Source organism: Gorilla gorilla, chromosome X (genome assembly GCF_029281585.2).
Source record: "Gorilla gorilla gorilla isolate KB3781 chromosome X, NHGRI_mGorGor1-v2.1_pri, whole genome shotgun sequence".
In the NCBI taxonomy this organism is placed as follows: domain Eukaryota; kingdom Metazoa; phylum Chordata; class Mammalia; order Primates; family Hominidae; genus Gorilla; species Gorilla gorilla.
The window spans coordinates 108,705,192-108,728,070 of record NC_073247.2 but is presented as its reverse complement, the minus strand read 5'-3'; the positions used below and the strand labels follow the sequence as shown (position 1 = coordinate 108,728,070).

At 33.3% G+C, this 22,879-nt stretch overlaps 1 protein-coding gene across 6 annotated transcripts in view; it reads right to left on the bottom strand.

Annotated features, from left to right (window-relative positions):
- DIAPH2 (diaphanous related formin 2) overlaps positions 1 to 22,879 on the bottom strand; it is a 914,723-nt gene that overhangs the window by 648,915 nt on the left and 242,929 nt on the right. For all 6 annotated transcript variants that reach the window (XM_063703105.1, XM_063703103.1, XM_063703104.1 and 3 more), the window contains 6 exons: positions 20,524 to 20,634; positions 14,042 to 14,160; positions 12,009 to 12,125; positions 9,634 to 9,752; positions 6,181 to 6,245; positions 2,733 to 2,837 (listed from right to left, as the gene is read on the bottom strand). In XM_063703105.1, coding sequence (XP_063559175.1) covers positions 2,733 to 2,837; positions 6,181 to 6,245; positions 9,634 to 9,752; positions 12,009 to 12,125; positions 14,042 to 14,160; positions 20,524 to 20,634 — 636 coding nt within the window. The remainder of the gene's footprint in view (positions 1 to 2,732; positions 2,838 to 6,180; positions 6,246 to 9,633; positions 9,753 to 12,008; positions 12,126 to 14,041; positions 14,161 to 20,523; positions 20,635 to 22,879) is intronic.

Below are 22,879 nucleotides of genomic sequence, written 5' to 3'. Positions count from 1 at the left end.
GCCTTTAAAAATCAAATCATATCAGCCTTTCCTTTCCCTCCCATGAACAATTAGGAATTGAATAATTAAATTAGGCTACCACATCGTATTGCAAATTGAATATGGTAAATGAATAATTTAGTATTTGACATTATTTTGGGCACACTAGAAAGTATACAGCCCTGTGCCTGCATCTGTAATCCCAGCTACTCCTTGGGAGACTAAGGTAGGAGGAATGCTTGAGGCCAGGAGTTGAGAATGCTTCGTGATTCTGCACTTTTTATGGTTAATTTAACCATAAGTAAGCAACTACTCACTGTGCGGTAAAGGCCTGTGCTAGGTACAGTGGGGCCTTTAATAAGAAATACACTGTCCTCAAGGTGCCTATGCTCTAGCAGAAGAAATAGAGCAGGCACACAAATATCCCATGAGTGGTCTAGAAAAGTGATATGAAAGTTCGGAGAAATTCGCTAATGGAGTTTTTGGTGAAGCTTTCCAAAAGATGTCTTAATGAGCTTCTCCTTAAAGGATACGTTTCACACACACAGATGAGCAAAGGAGGGAATTTCTTACAGAGAATAATATATGCCAACATTTCTCAACTAAGCTCTATGAAAACACTATTTCCAGGAGATGTTGAAGGGTGCTCTGAGATAAAGGGTGCCGTGGTCAAATGAGAATGGGAAATCTATATGAAAAAGAGGTAGGCAGATTTCTTCAATGTAAAATATCTGGGACCTTTAATATGCTAATGAGTATTATGAATCTCTAACATGAGAATTTCATGCGTACTCAATTTATTGGACTACGGAATGCTTTCGTCATGAACAACCTATTGGCATTTCTGTAACTAATCTCTGGGAAATGCTGGCAGAAGGGTTAAGTATGGAGACAGTAATTTCCAAATGTGAAGGGAGGAAAGGTGACTTAGGTGCAACAGAGGCTGTAGTTAGGGGAGCAGTCAGAGCCTAGGCTGCAAAGGGGAGATAAAGGAGGAAAAACTCATGCCAGAGGGTCTTAACATTCCTGGTAAGGAGATTTTATTTAATCCTGTCTGCAACAGGCAACAAGTGAACATATTAAAGCCTGGAGTAACAATAATCAGGGAATTGTTTCAGGAAGATTAATTTGCCACTGACATAAAGGATGAATTTGAGGAGGGAGAAAAGTTAGGCAACAATTGTAATAGTCCAGGCAAGACATCATAAGAGAGGGAACCTGGAGGTTTCTGGGGTTTGATGCAAAGAGGTGTAGTATGAGTGGAGTTGAAGAAAGAACAGACATAAAACTGACTAGCTTAATTTGTCAGTGGGTGGGGCAGGGAAAAGGGAAAGAAAACTCCAGCTTCACCATCTTTAAAATTGGTAGTAAAATTTAAACAGGAAATGGACAACAAACTGGTTTGAGGAAAGAGACAAAACCACAAAACTGGGTTTGATTTCAACATGCAACAGGACCATCCTATGGGAGTAGCTAATCACGAGCTGGAACTAGAAGACAAACTCAAGAGACTTGACCTAGCCTACTAAAAGGGGATATGTGAATGTATGATACTGAATGGAATAGTACAGCAAAAATATACACAAAAAAGAAAAGAGCAGAGGACAGAATATTGTGGAAGGTCACCATTTGAGGATGAAAAAATAAGGAGAAACTAAGTTCTCAAACATGTAGAAAAAGAAGTCCAAGAAAAAGAGAGGGAGGGAAACAGACAGAGAAAGAGATTAATTTATTGAAAAGAAATGATCAAATATTAGAGATAAGTAATACAGGCTAAGGGTAGGAAAAGGCCCCCGGATTGGGTATTTTGGAGTTTGTTGGTGACTTTTGAAGTAATCTTTCACTAGACTGGTGGAAACAGACCTAGTCAATCAACAAATATCTACTGAGCACCCACTATGTTAAGACATCATCTTCAACTTTTTTTTTTTTTCTTTTTTTGAGACGGAGTCTCGCTCTGTCACCCAGGCTGGAGTGCAGTGGCGTGATCTCGGCTCACTGCAAGTTCCGCCTCCTGGTTTCACACCATTCTCCTGCCTCAGCCTCCCGAGTAGCTGGGACTACAGGAGCCCACCACCACTCCCGGCTTTTTTTTTTTTTTTTTTGTATTTTTAGTAGAGGCGGGGTTTCACACTGTTAGTCAGGATGGTCTTGATCTCCTGACCTCGTGATCTGCCCGCTTCAGCCTCCCAAAGTGCTGGGATTACAGGCGTGAGCCACCATGCCTGGCCCATCTTCAATTTCTTAATATTAATTTAAGACATAAGGTATATTGAGGAGAATACACAATCAGTTTGAAAGTTTAGACACCCTAATTGAAATTTTAAGTATATATGGGAGCTTTTCACCATAGGAAATGTAGGTGGAAATTTACTTGAGATTCAAAGATATCTCAAGAAGCTTTTGGGATAATTATAATTAATGACTATTTCTACATTCTTTTTGAAAGAAGATAGCATGTACCCAATTTTTCAAATCATCACGAAAATTTCATCTCAAAAACACTTTTGCTTGTGTAATATATTCTATTAAAAATATTCAGGGCCATTTGAGCAACTAATGCTTTATTTTTTTTCCAAGCATTAAAATGATTTATTGCCCTGGAATATAAAATCTGTATAGTTATTTCAATGAAAATGTAAAACTGCCAAAAAGTCTGCTTCTGGTCACATTTTTCCTTCTATATAACAAGATAATTTTCTACCATCAAACTCATTGTGACATGACACAAAGTCTATATCTTCTTTCATTACCTGGGTTCGAAGTTGCTGGATTTCTGCTTCAAGTTCTTTGATTTTCTCATCTCTTTTTTGAAGCTCTGCTTGAGCTTCCTGTCGAGCTGTGAATTCTTCATCGAACTGCAATGATCACCATCAATGTACACTTAATAATATAGTTTTCAGAACGCTTTAAAGAACATTATGTATTAAATAAGCGGAGTGGTTTTTACTTAGTTGAATTCCCAGATCACTCAGAAAATCACAGCTTGTAATTATTTTCATAACAATTAAGTATCCAAGTGGAGGTGGGGTAGTAAAGAAGAAATATGCCCCCTACCCAAGGTAAGAAAACACATTTTCACTTCTGAAAAAAAATACAAAGACAAAAAGGTAGACTGAAAAGTCTCTCTTCACACATAATGGACATTTTTATTGTTTTGTTAATGAAAATTCAATTTTAGAATTAATAATTTTAAAAATATTTCATCCCATACCGTTTGAGACAGAGTTTCACTCTTGTCACCCAGGCTGGAGTGCAGTGGCATGATCTCAGCTCACTGCAACCTCCACCTCCTGGGTTCAAGCAATTCTCCTGCCTCAGCCTCTCAAGTAGCTAGGATTACAAGTGCGCACCACCACACCTGGCTAATTTTTGTATTTTTAGTAGAGATGGGTTTCACCATGTTGGCCAGGCTGATCTTGAACTCCTGACCTCTGGAGATCCACCTGCCTCGGCCTCCCAAAGTGCTGGGATTACAGGCGTGAGCCACCATGCGCAGCCTCATCCCATACTTTTAAGTTTAATGAATTAGAAAATGAAATCTAAAAATAAACCATCAAGCAGTTTCAACTCCTTAACTATATTTAATCTTGAAAAGAAACTGCACTTTTAGAATGCTCAAATGTATGTATATTAATACAAATTGGAATTGTTTCTATTACAGTCTTAGTTGTCTAGAATCCATAAAGCAGTACTTCACAAACTCTGACAGTAGGATGCCCTAATAGCAGTCTCATTCAGATGGTTAACCAAAACATTTGTATAGCATGTTATGAGAGGAAAAACTAGAGGTTAAAATATGGGGTGCTAAGCCAAAAAGACTGAATGGTTAATATTTATTCACTGTATCCTGCCTTAGCCCTTACCTCAGACAGGGCTCTAAGCAGGCACAAACCTGCCTGCATATTTCCAGTGAATACTGCCTGGGTCTGGCTATAGAACATTTTATTTGCCCTTTATTGTCAATGTTGTTTCAAGTCAATTTAGAAGTCTATACATTATTCTAACAATGTTATTTCGGTTTCTAAAAGTCATACATCTACTGCCCAAAACCATCTTAAGAGTTTGTGGAACAATACAAAAGTATGTTCACTGTTAACAAATATTCATCCTCATAGTAGCTTTGACCTTTGGAAATTATAAAATGCCATTCTGATCTAAGTCTGAAGAGTGGGTGAGCAAACTGGATAATAATACTGTTTGGGTCGAACCTGAAATGCTTTTATTCATCTCTCCTTGAATCCCGGGAAAATGTCCCACAGATCCTGGCCCAAATATTCTCTAATTTCTTTAAATTTCAAACCTACCCCAGATCCTTGGAGTGAAGGATCCATATATCCTTCAGTCAATGACCTTGTTTTCCTACTTCATTAAGAAGATGGATATCCTCCAATGTGAGCTTGTTTGCCTTTACTACTATCCGTGTTAAGATTTATCTCAATCTGTACTCCCATCCCCACTCCTAAAGTTAGCTTCTCCTATGTGCTTCTAAATCATGGCACCTACACAAGCACACTATACACATTTTTTCCTCTAAAAATGGTTTATTAGTATGTTGGAGGAGAGGCACACAATGTTTCTGCTTTTAATTTAAAATTACCTTAATCTGCAAACACAGCAAACGGGAATCACAGAAGCCTGAAATATGTGAGCTGGAAGAGGTCTTCTTACAAGTCCACTAATTTTATTCTTTCCTTTTAATGATGAAGAAACTAAGATCTAAAGAGAGTAAGTGGCTTACCCAAAGTCACAGCTAATTAGTGGAAAAGCTGAGATCAGATCTCACAACTACTGCCTCTCATTCTAGTACTTGTTAAAAAATGACTTTATACTGCCTCTTAAAATGACCCAGAACAAGGGGATGCATGTAGCTAACCACTGGGAGACCATACATGTTTTCATTCTAAATGTTGGTGATGACACTAAAGCATCAAACACTGAAATTTCTTTTCTATTACTTTAGGACTCCTTTTTCCATAATATATATGCTCACAAAAAAACTTTACCAGACAGATAATCACAATTTGCTCCAGTCTTGCAGTGTCTAATCACAGTGCCAGCCAAAACTTAAGGAGATTCTAAGGTTTTTCAAAGGGAATTTTAAATGTGCTACTTAAAACAAGAACATTAGAAATATGAAGGTCTATTAATCAAAAAGCATGCATTTTCTTTCACCAATAAAAATGACAGCTCCACACAAACATTTTATGCTCAAGCTCTTAGAATCTATTCTAGTAACTAAAAGAGCAAAGATATTTCTTCAGATGCCCTGAAGTAACTTCTTCAGTAATACTCTATAATTTCTAGAGTGATAGCAAAAGTGATTATCTAATCTCCAAGGTAAGTCATAACTTTGAAGAGACAGCAATATGTAAGCACATTATCTTGCTGTCAGAAGGCTGAAAACTGGAGAGCTTTTAGACATGTGCTTCAATCCTTCTGCCTGCACACAACAGGACAGAAATACTATACTAATGCTTAATAGGCTCTAGAACAAAAAAAGAGAAACTTGTGGTAGAAGCTAATAAAATTATAGCTATGCTTCCATGAAACAAGGAAAAGACAAGCTTAGATCTGAATACAATTCGGATATTCATAAAGCTGGCATTTACTCAAAGGCATTTAAGACATTAACACAGAAAGAAAAGGGATCCTCAAATTCTACCAGGCCTACATGAAGTAGCAGCATCACTTACAAAATGATAATTATGAAATTCAAAGAAGCTAAGTCTAAACAGAGAGAAAGAGAGTGAGAAAGAGAGAAAACACTGCAACATGTTGGTACTATCAATAGCACTGACATAAAAGACCACAACAGAAAAGACTAGCTAAACATCTCACAGTTCTCCAAAGAGCTACCTATTGCAAGTGACAGCTGCAAGAAAGCAAAGGGAGAATTTATTTTGGTTGATTGCTTCCAACTATACCCTTTCAGAAATGTAATTTTATTTCATGTATCACTTTAGTATAATGTGGCTAGTGTTTTTCTTCCATAATGGATTAAACATGATGATGAGGGAACAATAGCAACCTTACCTTATAAGGAAATAAATCAATATTCCATGGCTATGTTTGAATCCAAAAATATAAAGTACTACATAAATGAAACATTTAGAAGCCCTCATATTAATAAAGAAGGTAGAGTATTACTGTGATTAAATTATTAACCTAACGATTATGGCTAATATTGTATAAGCTTACCTTCTTTGAAAACTCTGCAGCTTTTTGTTCACTTTCTTCAACTTTCGCCTTGTTCACACAAGAATCTATTAAGATCAAACAAAAGTGATTTGAAATTATGGCATGAGATCACTAGACAAAAGATGTCTTCTAACCTATAACTCTGCAATGCAGACTATCATTTTTATGTCAACAGTTATTAAATGGAAATTGACCTATACTATACATAAAACATAAAAATCATATATTCTTTCTTTAGCATACAAACTGAATTCAATGATAGTATTGTGGAGGCACAAAACCAAGCATCCAAAAATATATTTCATTAAATTATTTTTATGGGTATTCAATTATTTTTGAACTACAAAACACTTCAGAATCCTATGGTTTATTATGGGTGGAGAGGTGGCAAAGACTCCATGTGTAACCTTAATAATATTAATAAGATATGAATAGTCTTAGCAAGATTCAAAATTGTCCTACAAAAAAGCTAGAGAGAGACAGAATAACATTCGATAATTCAGGCTTCTTCATGAAAAGATTTTTACTTAACTTCTGATCTGGGGCAAAATGTATCATGTACATAAGGAAACTAACTTCAAACTTCTCAGGTCAAATCAAACACTTCAGAATATAAACAACTTTTGGGCAATATTGTATCTCTCATTATTTTATGTATATATAAACTCTATTCTGTATCTAGCCATTCCACACTTATTTATCAAAAAGAAATAAAAACATATACCAGTACCCAGAATTTATGTGAATATTCACAGCAGTTTTATTTATAGTAGTCCCAAACTCGAAAGAACCTAAATGGCCATCAACAAGTGTATACATAAACAAACTATGGTATATCCATATGCTGGAATACTACTCAGCAATATAAAGGAATGAACTATTGATACATGCAATACAACAACATGAATGAATCTCAAAATAATTATGCTGAAGGCAAGAAGACAGGCAAAAAGTATATATGCTGTATGTTTCTATTTTTATAAAATTTTAAAAAATGCAACTAATGAGAGAGACTATAAAATGTAACTAGTAAGAGAGAGATCAGTAATATCCCAGGATGGGAAGATGTGGTAGACATGGAAAGAAAGAACTAAAAGGACAATGCAGAAACTTTAGGGGGTAACAGGATTATTATCTTGATTTTGATGATGGTTTTAAGTGTCTATATTAATAGCAAAATTTATCAAATTGTATACCTTAAATATGGGTAGTTTTTCTTACATCAAATGTACCTCAATAAAGCTGGTTTGTTTGTTTGTTTGTTTAAAGCAACTGAGGAGGAAAGTAGGAAATGATGAAGTCAAAGAACAGCCGAATCTAAGCTGTCCTAGCCATGGTTGGTAATGATTTAGAATTTAAATTTCAATGGAAAGGCATCAGAGAGTTTCAGGCAGAGATCTGATACGATCTGATTTATGAAAGATATCAGACTTAAAGAATTGTTAAATTACAAGAGACTAATCTCTTCAGGTCCAAGTCATCTTGAAATACAGATCCATGGGTTTCCTAGAAGTTCTTGAAGCACCTGATAATTTTTTGTGTACATGAACATATGTGTGTTCTAATCAAAGTTCCAAGTATTTGTCAACTTCTCACAAAGGATTTTGACCATAAAATATTAAGAGCCACTCATATATGTGACTTACTCAATTTTAAAGTTGAGGAAACTAAAACCTAGAGAAGTTAAATGATTTGTTCACAGTCGCAGAGATGACATGTGGATAACATCACAATGGGTTTATGATGCTGACTATCCTCTCTCACCTGATCCCTTCGTCTCTCCTCACCCAACACTTTTGATTAATAGTAAAGAATCATAAGTACCTGGTACACAGTACACAAAACAAATGTCTGTTGAATACTGAATACTACTTGACTATTATTGTCTATAGGTATTTTATTAGTTTTCAACCATAAAATACTTCAAAAAACTATAGTTTATTATGTGAGGTGACAATGACTCCATGTTTAAGATTAATAAGATCAAAATCAACAGTAGTGTATGTGTCCTAACTATGGTCTATAATGGATTATAAGCTAATACACATATTTGAAAATAGTCCCTTATGACTCCCTCAACAAAATGCAAAATAAACTTGTTTTTCAAACTCATTGAAAAATATGCAATGAGGCTAAAATTCACAATCACTGCTGGGTAAATTGGCACAAGCTTTCTGAAAAGCATTTGGCTTTTTGAAAGTTCATACCCTCACTTACAGAAATCAATCCTAAGGAAATAGTGAGAAAAAGCCAAACATTTATATACAAGAATGTTGACAGCACATTCATTTATAACTGTGAAAATCTAAAAGCGATTATGAACGCACAAAAAGAAAGGACTGGTTACAACGACTATGGTATTTCACAAAATGGAATATTATACAGACATTAAAAGTCACATTTTGAAGGTTAATGTGGAAAAACTCTCATAATATAAAGCTCCAAGAAAAATCAGCATACAGAGAGATAGATAGGTCATAGAGAAAGAGATATAAGGAAATGTACCAAGCTGAAAAGGGAGCGATCACGAATGTGATTGGTGGTTTGTCACTTATGTAAGTCTCTGGATTGCCTGAAATAAGTATGCATTACATTTAAAACAGAAATAATACATAAATAATAAGTTATCCATCTTTGAATGTTACTGTGTATCTGCCTTGTGCTGTGGAGTCAAAAATAATATATAATTGGCATATAATAGTTGTTTTCTTTCTTTAAATATAAGACAAATGAGTTCATGCTTAAACCTTAACAATAGTGATTCCAATTTAGTATAAATAAGACTGCTTAGCCATAAGGCTAGATAGCATAGCACATTTCACAAGGGAAGGTTCAGATCATCCTTCAGAGGTTGTTCTGAAAAGTACTGCTAACTACCAGTCTAGGATGATATAAAGTCATTTCCTCAGCAATCTAAGGAGATGAATATGATCACCTCAAATTCTTTCTAACTCTAAGGTCTATGAAAATATAAATTGATCCATTTGATACCCTTAGAAGGTCTCAAGTTATTGAAATGAGCCTGTATTTCTTTTCTAAAACTTGGGCATTAATAACATAACTATAATGAGACCCCATTGTATACATGATTTCTACAAGACCACTAAGGTACCAGTATAAAATGAAAAGATTTCAGAGTCATGTTTCTAAATAGTAATGCATTCATCTATAATAATATAATGGGTTTTTGTGGAACACTAAGCTTAAACTACCTCCAGGAGTGTTGGAACTTATTAAACAGGTTAATATTTCTAATCACACAGGCAGAACTCTCATGATCATTATAATTAACAATTACAGCAATTGAGTGCCCAGAGACACAATGATTTACCAGATATGAATAGAAGTTCAGTAAGAACTGAAGCTTCTTACTGAACTTCTTCACTTAAAAAGTGCTTATAATACAGAAGGCATAAAACACAATCAGAGGACAATGAGGATTATGATACATACCTATCAGATGAGTTAAATCGATGTCTAATCTTTGCCTGTATTTGAAGTCTGGATCCATACCACTGCAGTGTAGCACTATCTGTGAAACACATTCCTCAATTATTTTATAATATTGTGGCCTGAAAAGGAGAGAAAGTACTCATGAATGCCTTTCTAACCATGCAAATCAATTTTCTTTAGAAAACATTCAACATACTAGAAGAACTAGGTCTTTTTTCTGGAGTTATTTTAAAAAATCCTACAGCCACTACACTTCCTTAGGACAAGCATGCCTAAGCTTAAGGATGGTCTGGGTGTTACAGTACCAAACCCATTGTGATGTAATCAACTACATCTAGTGACTTCATAATCTAGTTTGCAGGGATTCATGCTTGTGTTGAAAGATACTTATCAACCTTTTCTATTTACTTATGCTATTGTTTCTAAAGTTAATAAAAACAAATGAGCCATTAGTCCTACATTCATGGATGCAGAAATGGTTCTACGCATCCACAGGTTCTCAATTTCAATAAGGGATGAGTTTCTTCACATTACGTGGCAAGCAATGTCTTGAATTTACTACAGCACTTTTAGTCAAGATAGCTATAACAGCTTACAAAACTGGACAGAGCCACTTATATTACAAGACTATCCAAGGATCTATTTATGCAACACATTTTAAAAGACCCATTTTATAAAAGCATACACACTTAATATGCATGGCTATTGCTTCAATTTGTTTAAAGTGTCAGAGGTTTTAAAACATATCCTAATTCTGTAATCCATCAGTGTAATTCTGGCCTTAAAAATGACCACTCACATACTGAAAAATTTTTTAAAAGGCACTTTTGCATTAAAATTTGGGTAAGATTTAGTATTTGTCAAAGGATAATAAATTCAACAGAGAAAAATCAGTAGTAAGAAGTACGACTATAGACAAATTACGATATAAACTTCCCTAAATATAGTGTGCTGATAAATAGCCAACCTACTAAAAGTTTGTAAATGAAGCCAAATAGACTCTAATTGCTCTTCTATGTCTTTAGTAATGGGTCTGGTCCCAAGAATAAGAATAAATAGTAATACATACTACAAATCTGGTTTTTTTCAAGTCATCTTCGGGTCTAGAGTAAATAATATTGGATTATAACCTCAGTCTAGTCAATGGTTAAATAAGGAAAACACAGCTGGGGCCAGGTTAATCATCCCTAAGTGGAATAAAATGCTTGTCACACTTCTGCCTCACATGGATGTTCTTAGGATGAAAAACATGCCATATGAGGATAACTTCTTATTTATTCATAGTTGCTGAGAAATGGATACTTTCACATAAATGATGTTCCCCAGGTAACTGAGTACCTTTGGGCACAGTACCCCTTTTAAATTTGTTAGAACTTAATTAAAAATACAACAATGATTTTTAACGTATTACCAGCCTTGCTGCTTAAAAAACAGCACAAAATTTAATATTTTAAACATTTTTTATCTCTCTGTAATGTCACGATGCCCAACAAATTACTGTACTGGTTTGAACTGCAATAGTTCTCTATGCTGCTTTACAGTTGTAATTTTTGTTGAGACTGTGCTGACCTCATGGTAGCTTTCCTTTTCCATTTAATCAAGCAGGTTTTGAGAAATCAAAGAACCTAGGTTGTCAGAATTTCACACAAATTAGAGTATGAAGAACAACTAAGAGTCTCTTGAACAGTTAAATGTAACATCATGGTCACCAGCCTGTGGATAATTTCAGTCACTCAGAAGCCTTTTCATAACTTTGTGGTTTTCCGATATATTCCCAGTTAACTAGATTCTAAAACTTTTAACTTTAATGGTTATTTTCATACTCATTTATTTTGAAGGATGACACTACTAGACATAAAACTGAAATATTAGCACTTTTATTTTCTTAGATGTTAAGATCACATTTATTAGCAGATAAATACTGTAAAAAGAGAAATAACAGTAAAACCTTACTTAATATGCACAAGATAAAACCTTTAAAGTTCTATCCCAGAATCTTCGGTGCTTTTTCTGTGATATCACTATCTAGCAAAGACAATTCATTGCAGGGTCAGTGCAATTTGTTGGGTTCATTGCTACCAAAGTCCTATCGCTGGAGTACCCCATTTTTAAAAGTGCATCTGTCTCTTCTGGCCAAATTTAAAAAATGAACACCTTTTAAAAAATGTTACCTAAAGAGTCAAACTCTTATACCCTCTGTGTGTGTGTGTGTGTGTGTGTGTGTATATATATACACACGCACATATATATACACACACACATATATATATATATACACACATATGCATATATTGCTTAGGCCCCACTACATTGTTCATTTTCCTTTAATATTCAATTCAAATTATAAATATAGTACTCTCAGAACTGCCTCTTACCTGATATAATAATCATTTCTGATGAGCAAAAAATGTTGTAGAATAGATAAGAAGTAATTTTCAGCAGCAGTGTCCTTCAGCATATTATATAGAAGATGGTAGACTTCATTCATATCAGTAGAAAGTAAAGGAAAAATATTAAAGATCCTTGATGGAAGTCTCATTCATAACAAAGGAGTTTAACTTTGTAAAACATCGACTTATAATCTTGCTTCCATTACTGTTTTTAAACCTTCAACTCTATGATCCAGTATTTAAACATCTGCATAAGGTAATGATTCTATAGCATCATTTTGATCTTTTAACTAGAGAGACAGACCTCAAGAGCATGTCCAAGACCATTTGACTGTCAAAATCTTAAATGATCCGTTATACATATTTTAAAGTCCAGATTATAGCTGGTACTATTGGAACAGCAATGCCATCAGTGAAAATGGTTTCCTTTTGATCTCCCTGTAGTTGTGATAGAGGACCTATATTATTCATGCAAATCACTACTACTCTATTTTCACTGCCACATAAGATAGAAGGCAAATGAGCATGCTGTAAACTGCTAAGAGGTCACAAAATCAGTTTTATGTTATCCAGATGAAATACTTACTAAATCTGAAATTATTATTGTTTGCATTCATTTGTATTTCATTATTTGATAAAAAATGTAAAGTAGAGACAAGATATAGAGTTGCAGAAATTTAGATGCTTTTAGTAAACTAGAAATCAGATTTCACAAATGGATCCATTTTTATAATAAAAGTGAGGACCTGGAAAACCAAGGTAAAATAAAGATAAAAGACAAGATGTAATTCAATATCCTAAAATAACCTGAAATGTCAACATTTCCTCCAAAGTAGAATTAAGCATACGATGGCTTACTTCTTAGACCCCACATAAGAGTGTTGTGCTAAAGTCTCATGAGGTCCTTAAATGGCTACACAATGCATCCAGAAATAGTTTTATGGTGAAGTTTGATTATAAGAGGAATCTATGTAAAGCAAGATATTAATTGATATGAAAAACATTTAATATTATAGAAGCCACAGTAGACTGGCACCACTAATGATGAATAAAAATTACTAGAAATTATTCCTTAAAATAATAACACTGTTATTCATTGCACACACATTTATCCAATACCTATGTGTAAGACTTTCATAGATGCATTGAAGGAAAAAAGATTAAACATAACATTTCTGCCCTCAATCTCACAGGGGCACAGAAGTGTACATAAATAAAATAGAACAAACAAGGTACTTTGGGTATTTCAAGGAGGGGAATATTACTTCCAGCTTTGGGGAGTGGGGGTGAGGAGTAGGAAAGGGAAGAAAACATCATTGAGAAAAAATCCAACTCAAAGGTCACTTTGGTTTTGACATGTTTCCCAGGTTCACCAGAATCCATTAAGTAAGAAACATAACAGGTGCGAAACAAATGGCCAGCAATGCTGTGACAACCATCTCTTAGATCTAAAATCATTTTATATAAAATTGTTGCCGTCGGAAGGTTATATGCTAGCTGTATTTGACTCAGATGCTTCTACCACATAGCTTTGCTATATTCAGATTCTATTGCATCTAAACATTTTTGTTATTGTTAAGAAACACAAATATTTGAATATAGAATAAGACATTTATTTGAATTGCTTTATATCTCTAACTCGCTGAAGCTTGATTTAATAAACTGAATAAGTATTTCACCTATAGTCACATATGAACGCAGTGAAATTTTCCCCAAAAAAATCCTTACATGTAAGATATATTGCCTTATGCTATTCTTTATTCAAGACCACTGAGTACAGTATACCTATAATACTGTGAGCCATTGTGCAGATTTCAATACACTCTGTGAATCATCAAGACAGCCTGACAATTCCTCAACATGAATCTCAAGGACAGCATCATAGTAAGGTTCTAATATAAATAAATGGATATAAATTGGGAGGGCAGACAAGAACTCTAATAATGGTCCACAAAATCGCCCACAAATCCCTTTCTCACAATGCACACAAAATTGTTTTGTGGTTTGTCAAAGGATATTCCATTTCTGCTCGAATGTCATTGAGACGGTGTGATAATTCAGTTAGGTCGTCTTCTTTGTTTTCATCAAATACTTTCAACTGAATATCAAGCTCATCATTCTCTTTTTCTTTTAGATCCTAATATATAAACATAAAATTTAACACATGAATAACAGTTTGACAACGGCATATTTAGGTAATAAAGGGCAGAACACAATTATTCATTTATAAACACAGAAGCAATTTTAAATATTTATGCGGGCACTTGGTTTTCTGAAAGTAATTGTAGCTAAATTTTTCTGTTTCAAAATAAAAGGACCTCATTGCATTCACTTCATTTTTTCCATGCCCTACATTTTGATTATTCACATTAAAAAATTAACGATCAGTTCTACAACAGAAAAAAACTAATTGCTAACAACCCAAATTAAATGCTGTCGTTTTGACTAAACACACTAATCAAAGATTGCAAAAGAACTCATGCAGTCAGAACATTCACATATGCCTCTGGCAAAAAATGCAAATACAGATCAATTGTATTAATGAAGAACAAATGCAAGGATATATTCAAGCACAACAGTCCCAAGTATGGCTTGAAAAGATGTATAAACACATTTATTTTAAAAGATATTTTGTGATTTTAAAGCAAAAAGGCGTTTGGACTTTTTATTAAGCTGTACATCTAACCTCCTCCCCCACCTTATATTTTTGCTTAGCTAAATCACAAAATACCAACTTGGGCATAAAAGTTATGTTTTTGTAATACATTATAAGCACATGCATTACAAACCTCTGATAATTTTCATAATAATAGTATAAAAAATTTAGAAGCATGCCACACTAGAGATTGTTGGGCTCAATATATATCACCTGGAATATCTTTTAATATGTGTCCATTAAGTTGCAGCTTTCAAAACCCAAATCGATAATCACAACTGTGGATGCTCAAGGGTGATACCGAAAGTGGGACTAGGATTTTCAGAGCTGAGCTTGAACTCTAAAAGGAAATGCAAGCATGGTGTACTTCAAATTAGGTCGATAAAACAAAATGGGATACATTTCTTGTTTCTATCTTTATTCAATAGAACTATTATAGAGATGTAATGGCTATTACTGAAGCCAAACAAATTTCAGCAATTTCTAGATGCTTTTTTTCCTAACACTCACATACATAATAATTTATTGAAAATTTACCTGCAGAGCATATGAAAATAATTATTGTTTCTACGCAATTTCATATAAAACATAACAAGTAAATGTATTTATATTTGGTTTCATTTTTAGTAATAACTTGCTTTAGCTCTAGTTTTCCAGTTTGAAATGGAATGAAGAAATTCATTAGAATGCAAAATTATCTAACATTGCTGGGTCATATTATCAGGTGATTTCTGAACTCTATTTAGAAAATTACATAAGCCAGACAAACCCAATACACTGGTCACTGCAGAAACAACCTGTTACACATTTCACAGTATGTCTTATTCTTGTCACCACATATTCTCTCTCAGAAATTCATCATAAAACTTAAACACTTTCAAGTATTTCAGAAAAACAGAAAAATTTAAGTACTGCCATTTAATTAGCATAGAACGTTACAAAACATGAAAATCAGTCAGCATAATTAAAATACTTTCAGTGAAAATAACTGGTTAAATGTGCAATTTAGTTCTTAATTAGGTCCAGACATTATTTATACAATATACGTAGTATATGAGCACATATAGCACAATATAAAATTTAGACATGTGTAAATGCAGTATTTTATAAATATTCTTTATTAATAATGCTCCAGACCTATCAAAGTCAGTCCTCATTTAATGTCCTCAGTAGTTCTTGGAAACTGCAACTTGAAGCAAAATACGTATAGCAAAACCAATTTTCTTTTCTCATCAATGTTATAATGAAAGGACATTATTCAAGGACCTACTGTATATGGTTTTGCTTCAAGGTGCAGTTCGCAAGATCCTATCAATGACATTAACTAAGAACTTACTGTAAATATATATTCATATATACATACACATATATGTTTATATTTATGAAACTTCCTTTCAGCCAAATGTCAAGCCTTGAAATATTCATAAATTCTTGATAAAATAATCATTTACTGAATAAAAATTTTTACATAGTACAAATAATAAGATGGGTATCCTATAAAAGTAAATGGAAATCTATCACTGAAGTTTTATATTTTAAAACGTGAACTATCACAAAGTTACTGAAACACATTGTTATTAATTATGTGAAACACTCTATGCTTGTTACTTTTTAAAAAGACATGCGGTATAGATCTAAAATTATTTTTTGCAGAATTCCTGAAATATGTAATTTTCTATAACATAGTGCACTTCAAAGGAAATCAAAGTCCATTGCCAGTACACTGCTGATTAACAGTCAAACAACCAAAATTGAGTCTTTAAAACAAGAAAGAGTTTCTCAGACTTTTAAAGAGATAAAAGCATGCCCACTGCCTACCAACACCATTTCTTACTATGTTTTTCCTTCGCTTATCTGATTTAACTAATATTTTCTTAACTTATTTAACTAAATAAAAGGCAAATGGGGAAAATTTCAGAAGAAATCAATGTAAATTAAGTACAGAAAAAATCCTATTTTAAAATTCACTGTAGAGTTTGTAACAACTCATTTATTCTAAATTACTAAAGCAAATTTATCAGACATGAAATTTCCATATAAATGAAATACAAACTATTTTTCAACATCAAAATTTAACCATAGGGATGAGAGGAACCTTGAAAATAAATTTTTAAAGAATATAATTAAAAAATTCGTTGTCTTGAAGATTCTGATAATTATTATGAAAAAAAGTTTCACTCTACTACAGTGTTGATCTCAAGGATTACTGAAATACTAAGAACTAGTTTTTCCCAACTCATACTGGTTCTAGATACATATAATTTTTCATCCATGTACCAACAATTAATATTAGCCCTAGTCACATCTAATTTGCTGCTTTGAATATACTGTATTCTAGAATATTAGGGAATTCTTGTTAGAACCGGATATAAAAAAAGGAATAAATAGAAAAAAAGTAATGATTTTAAAGACAATCTATGACCATATTATTAAGCTTCACTGCATATGTAAAGGATATGTAATGTTACTATAAATTCCAGTGGTTTAAATTTAAATATTTAGTTCATTAGTAGGTTAGAGAGTAGTTGACATGCGAGGTATGTAGTATATGTTAACCCATGACCATTCTGTCCTGCTCCCAAGTTGTGATAAACTAAAACAATAGTAGTGAAATCTACGGTTCTAAATATATGATCGCTAATCTTCTCAAGGTCTATCTGCCTGAATAATGATTCTACTCTTGTATATGTGATCCCAGCACTTTAGGAGGCTGGGGTGGATCATTTGAGGCCAGGAGTTCAAGACCAACCTGGCCAACATGGCGAAACCCTATCTCTATAAAAAATGTAAAAATTAGGCCAGGCGCAGTGGCTCACACCTGTAATTCCAGCAGTTTGGGAGGCCGAGGCGGGCGGGATCACGAGGTCAGGAGATGGAGACCATCCTGGCCAATATGGTGAAACCCCATCTCTACTAAAAATGCAAAAAAAAAAAAAAAAAAAATTAGCCGGGCATGATGGCACGCACCTGTAGTCCCAACTACTCAGGAGGTTGAGGCACAAGAATCGCTTGAGCCCGGGAGGCGGAGGTTGCAGTGAGCCAAGATCGCGCCACTGCACTCCAGCCTGGCGACAGAGCAAGACTCTGTCTCAAAAATAAATATAAAATAAAAAATATATAAACATATAAAATATATAAATATATATACATACACACACACACATATATATATACATATATACACACAAAAATTAGCTGGGTGTGGTGGCACACCTGTATTCCCAGCTACTTGAGAGGCTGCGGTGGAAGGATTGCTTGAGCACAGGAGATTGAGGCTGCAGCGAGCTGTGATTGTGCCACTGCACTCTAGCCTGAGTGACGGAGCAAGACCCTGTCTCAAAAAAGAAAGAAAAGAAAAGAAGAAAAAGAAAACGGAAAAGGAAAAAGAAAAAGAGAAAAAAAGAAAAAGGGAAATGGAAAGGAAAAGGAAAAGGAAAAGAAATACCTGGGGAGGATTTTTTTTTTCCCAACCAAATATGTCTGCCCTATCCTCAATACAGTAAGATTTTAGGGGGACGCGCCCAACCTCTTAGTTGAGAATCAGAGTCATATTTAATCATATTTAGCTCTACTGTCTTAGAGAGGAAAAAAAAATTCTGAGAATTCTTGTAGGTTCTATTCCAAAACTTTCTCTTCCCACTTTTATCTTGCTGAAGAATCACTGAGATCTGAGAAGCAGGGCATACTGAAGAGATGTGATAAAGAAAAGTCTAATTGGAAGTATATATTAAGAATACCAGAGGTTAGAAAGGGTAGTAGGGTGTGGGGGAAAATAGGGTATGGTTAATGGATACAAAAATACAGTTTGATAGAAGTAATAAGATCTAGTGTTCAGTAGCACAATAGAGTGACTATAGTTCATAATTATTTGTATTACAAAATAACTATAAGGGTAGGATTAGAATATTCCCAACACAAAGAAATGATGAATGCTTGAAGTGATGGATATCCCAATTACCCTGATTTGATCATTACACACCATGTTCTTGTATCAAAATATAAATTTTACCACACAAATATGTACTATTTTATATCCATAATTAAAAATTATTTTTAATTTTAAAAAAGAATATATAAATTAAGAAGCACACAGTACCACAAAAAGTTTTATATAGGGCTATATGGCCAATGGAAAAGTGTAGCTTAGAAACACGGACACATAATCTTAGCTGTCTGTATAACCAAATGAATAACATGAGGCTACTGAGCCCAGCAGAGATTAATATACCCAGACAAAAGTGCAAAAGGTTAAGGACAAGAGCTACAATACCATACCTTTTCTGAAAAATGAGGACTAAAATAAATTAAAATGAGAGTCACAGTTCTCTTGACTAGCCATTCAGTAGTATAAAGCAGAAAGTGAATGTTCCATTATAAATAGAGGGGAATGAAAGAGAGAAAAGTAAGAGCAACAACTATGGCAGAAAACATGGCATATTAATAAACGAGTAGAGGATGCTACAGAGCCCTTGCAGCCAGCAAGTCTTCAAAGATGCTACTACAAACAGAGAACCAGCCCAGTAAAAACAAGCATGGAAACCAACAAGAAGGAAATTCAAAAGCAAACTATAATCAAGACCATAAGATTATCTTTAGCTATCCAAGGCTACAGGCTTTGGATGAAAAGAAAATTAGTGAAAAAAAAAAACAAGAATAATCATATGTCACACTAACTATAATTGGTGAATATGCCTAAGTTAACTGCACAGTGAATCTCTAGATGGGTCACTTAAAATGTTGCTTTGATTCTCTGCATCCAATGCCTTGGTTTTAAGTGTCAAGAATGAAAGAACTGCTTCAGGTGGGATTGACATAGAAATTTCCAAAACCAGGTGGACCCAATCATACATCTTATTAAAATGGATTTAACAGGTCCAATCACACAACTTATTATGATGGGTTTCAACTAGTTTCAGTTAAAAGTATCCCACCATATGTTACAAATTTATGCTACATATTGATTCCTCACCAGGAAATGTCCCCAATTTGGGTATTTCTGGTAGACTAGGTCATACACATAGGCACACACACACACGCACGCACATGCACATTCAATGACATTTGTTGTTGTTGTTTTTTTCTCTCCTCAGTGCTTTTTTCTCACTTCCTTACTTTTACTTCTTGTCTCTCAGGTATATTCTGAGTAGCTTAAAGACACTAGCAGAATTTTACTTGTCTTGAACAATGCCATAGTCTGCAATAGTCACTCTTCAGTTAATATACTTAATAAAATATAAAACCACAGTAGTTGTATTTGTATTTATAAAAATAAGTGTGCTCATTTATTTCAGATTCAGCATACAAAATAATTCCAAAAATGTTTTTAACACTATCATAATTACAGCAAATATTCACATTCAATTTAAGAAACAAATTGTTTTTGATTTGAAAAGTTCCTATAGCCTTGTAACAAGAGTAACATTCTTAAGCAATGTGTCTAGCATATGCTAATCAAAACTCTATGCATGCTTATCCTGAATACCAATGAAATCAATCTAAGTTATCAAAGAGGAAAGCAGAAAATTTTAAATGAAAATTGAAACTCCAAAAAAAAGTCTCATGTTTTCAATATTCAAAATTCAAAGAAAAGAAGTCCCTTTTGACTTGAGGGAAACAACAAAAAACAAAAACACATCGCTTCTGGGCACATTATTAGCTGAATTCTGAATCATCATTTGTATGTAGAGAATGCTATTACTGGAATACAAAAAAGCTTACAAAATGTCTAATGCTTTACAAAACAAAATAGCAAAGCACATTTATTTACTGTGCTTCAAGTACTTTTGTGAAAGTGAAAAAAATATTAAAATTCATCAGCATAATAAATGTATACATTCAACTTACTGGTAACATTGTTTTTAGTCCTGAACGGAGGAATTCATTCCTTAAATGTATTCGAAAATCAAGCTCATAAGGAGAAGTGACAAGGGCATTTATAAACTGCATGCAGGCCACCTGCAATTAGAAAGCAAATTTTGTTTTAAAAAAACACATTAAATTAATGAAATAATGCATTAAGATAATATATTCACTAAAGGCATATACACATAATGATAAAATAAGAAATGCAAATATTTCTAGAAGTATAATGATTATGACTTTAATTATAAACAATAAAATTAACGACAAAGTGTATAATGTCCAAAATAATTCTAACAAAGATGTGATGACCAAGTATGTTATGCTTTTAAAAATAATATGAAGAAATATTAAACTCCCTCTGAAAAACCCAAATTGCAAAAGTGGGCAGATAGAGCCCTTTGAAAAGATCACAAAATATATCTTTCATGTCCGGTGGTCCTCACAGTACACTTGGCCTCAATTCTACGGGGTTATAAACACTTCTAAAATAAATCAAAGTTATAAAAGTACCCTAATATTAAACAGGGAACAGTGATAACTTAGATAATTACATTGATTTAAACTCTCTCCATCCTCTTAATGGGATGATTTGTACAAAATATATAACGTATTAAAATATGTAATTAAGATGAATTAACTTACTAGGTATGAAAAAATAATGGAAGTGAATTAAGATCCATTAGAAGGCACTGGGAGACTAATACTAATGCGCATTTCATAATAAAGCATATGTAAGAGCTTGTTTTCAAGTAAAGTATTTGATTAAATATATTGATACTGAAAAATGAGTTTTGCTTTTCTTACCTTCTGATTTTGAGATTCCCTATTATAAAAAGGAACTTATTTGCTGGTAATTTTAATCTAGAAGGGAATCAACAAAATGCTAAGTGCCAGGTATTCCATAAATTATTCCTAACTAGCATTTTTGGAAAATGCTGCTCAAATCTAAGGTAACTGGCTAATTGTTTAACTGAAAAGATGCCATTTAAATTTATTATTTTTTTATTTTTAAAGAATGCAATGAGTAGAAGAGTGCTCAAAGGGCAAACTACAAGGGGAATCCTCGGAAAAAAACATATTATATAAAGATACTAAGTATTTATAGAAGCAGACACAAATAAATTAATAGTTAGCATGGGAAAAATATATTACCGAAAGACAAATATTTCAAATGTATTTTGACTTGACATTTACAGATTATGATAAGAGTTATTATTTCCAAAATAGGGAGAAGAGATTAAAAGGTATGCTTTACTTTTGAATCTGTATCTTATATATTTAAGTTGCTTTTTGGGAGATTAGCCTATCTGCCTCACATCTATGTTCAAAAATCAAAAGTTACATGCTTTAAAAGGGCTGATTAAGGTTGTTTCTAACATGACCAGATATCTGAATGATACAACAATATAGTCTAATTTCTATGAACATTCAAGTATCAAGATAAAACACTGAGACAACTGACTAAATATTTGCCATACATTTGGCATTACCTTTAAAGACATACCAGATAAGTTAGTATGAAGCTTATGCTTTAATGGATTATTTAGCCTTCCTATTTACAATAGGAAATCATGTAAATCTTTATATAGATTTGATAGGCTAGGCTATAAATTTGCATACTGTACATGTCCACAGCTATATTATCATTGTATTTGCTTGAATGACTCTTGTTATGTTACAACTATGACATGACCAAACAAGCCAAAGTGCATGTCCAATCCAAAATTAATAGAGAGAAAAGTTGCCATCTGTTAGGATTGTTTTTGCCAGAAGAAATTCAGCTTAATGGCTTGTATTAATACCCTACAAGTAAAGAGAACATTTCTGTAAGAAACAAGTTAATGAGTCCTGCAATTGTATCTTTATACAAATAAAAGTATTCGGATCAGGAGACAATAAAGATAATAAAAGTCAATAAAATTAATGAATGTATCAATATAACTTTAATAATGTTTCAATATATTAAATACTCACTTTACATACAATGTATGAACATATAGTTTAATATGAAAAGAAAGACGTTCCATCCATTGACTATAGTACATAATAATTAGGAGATAATGTGAAGTCAGTTTTAAAATGGTAAAGGTACTGGCTTAACAATGTACCATTTATTATATATCATATTCTAATAGATAGTTAATTAATTACAAATAACAGATGAATAAACATGCTATCATGTCATTTTCCAGCATAAGCTGATAAAATAATATTCTTTTACAGAAATATGTATATTGTAATATGAATGTGGAAAACAAAAAGGTCATCTAAATTTTTGCTATTCCTTTATGCCGTTACACAAGTGCTGCCCTTTTCAGAGAACAGAAACGATATCTCA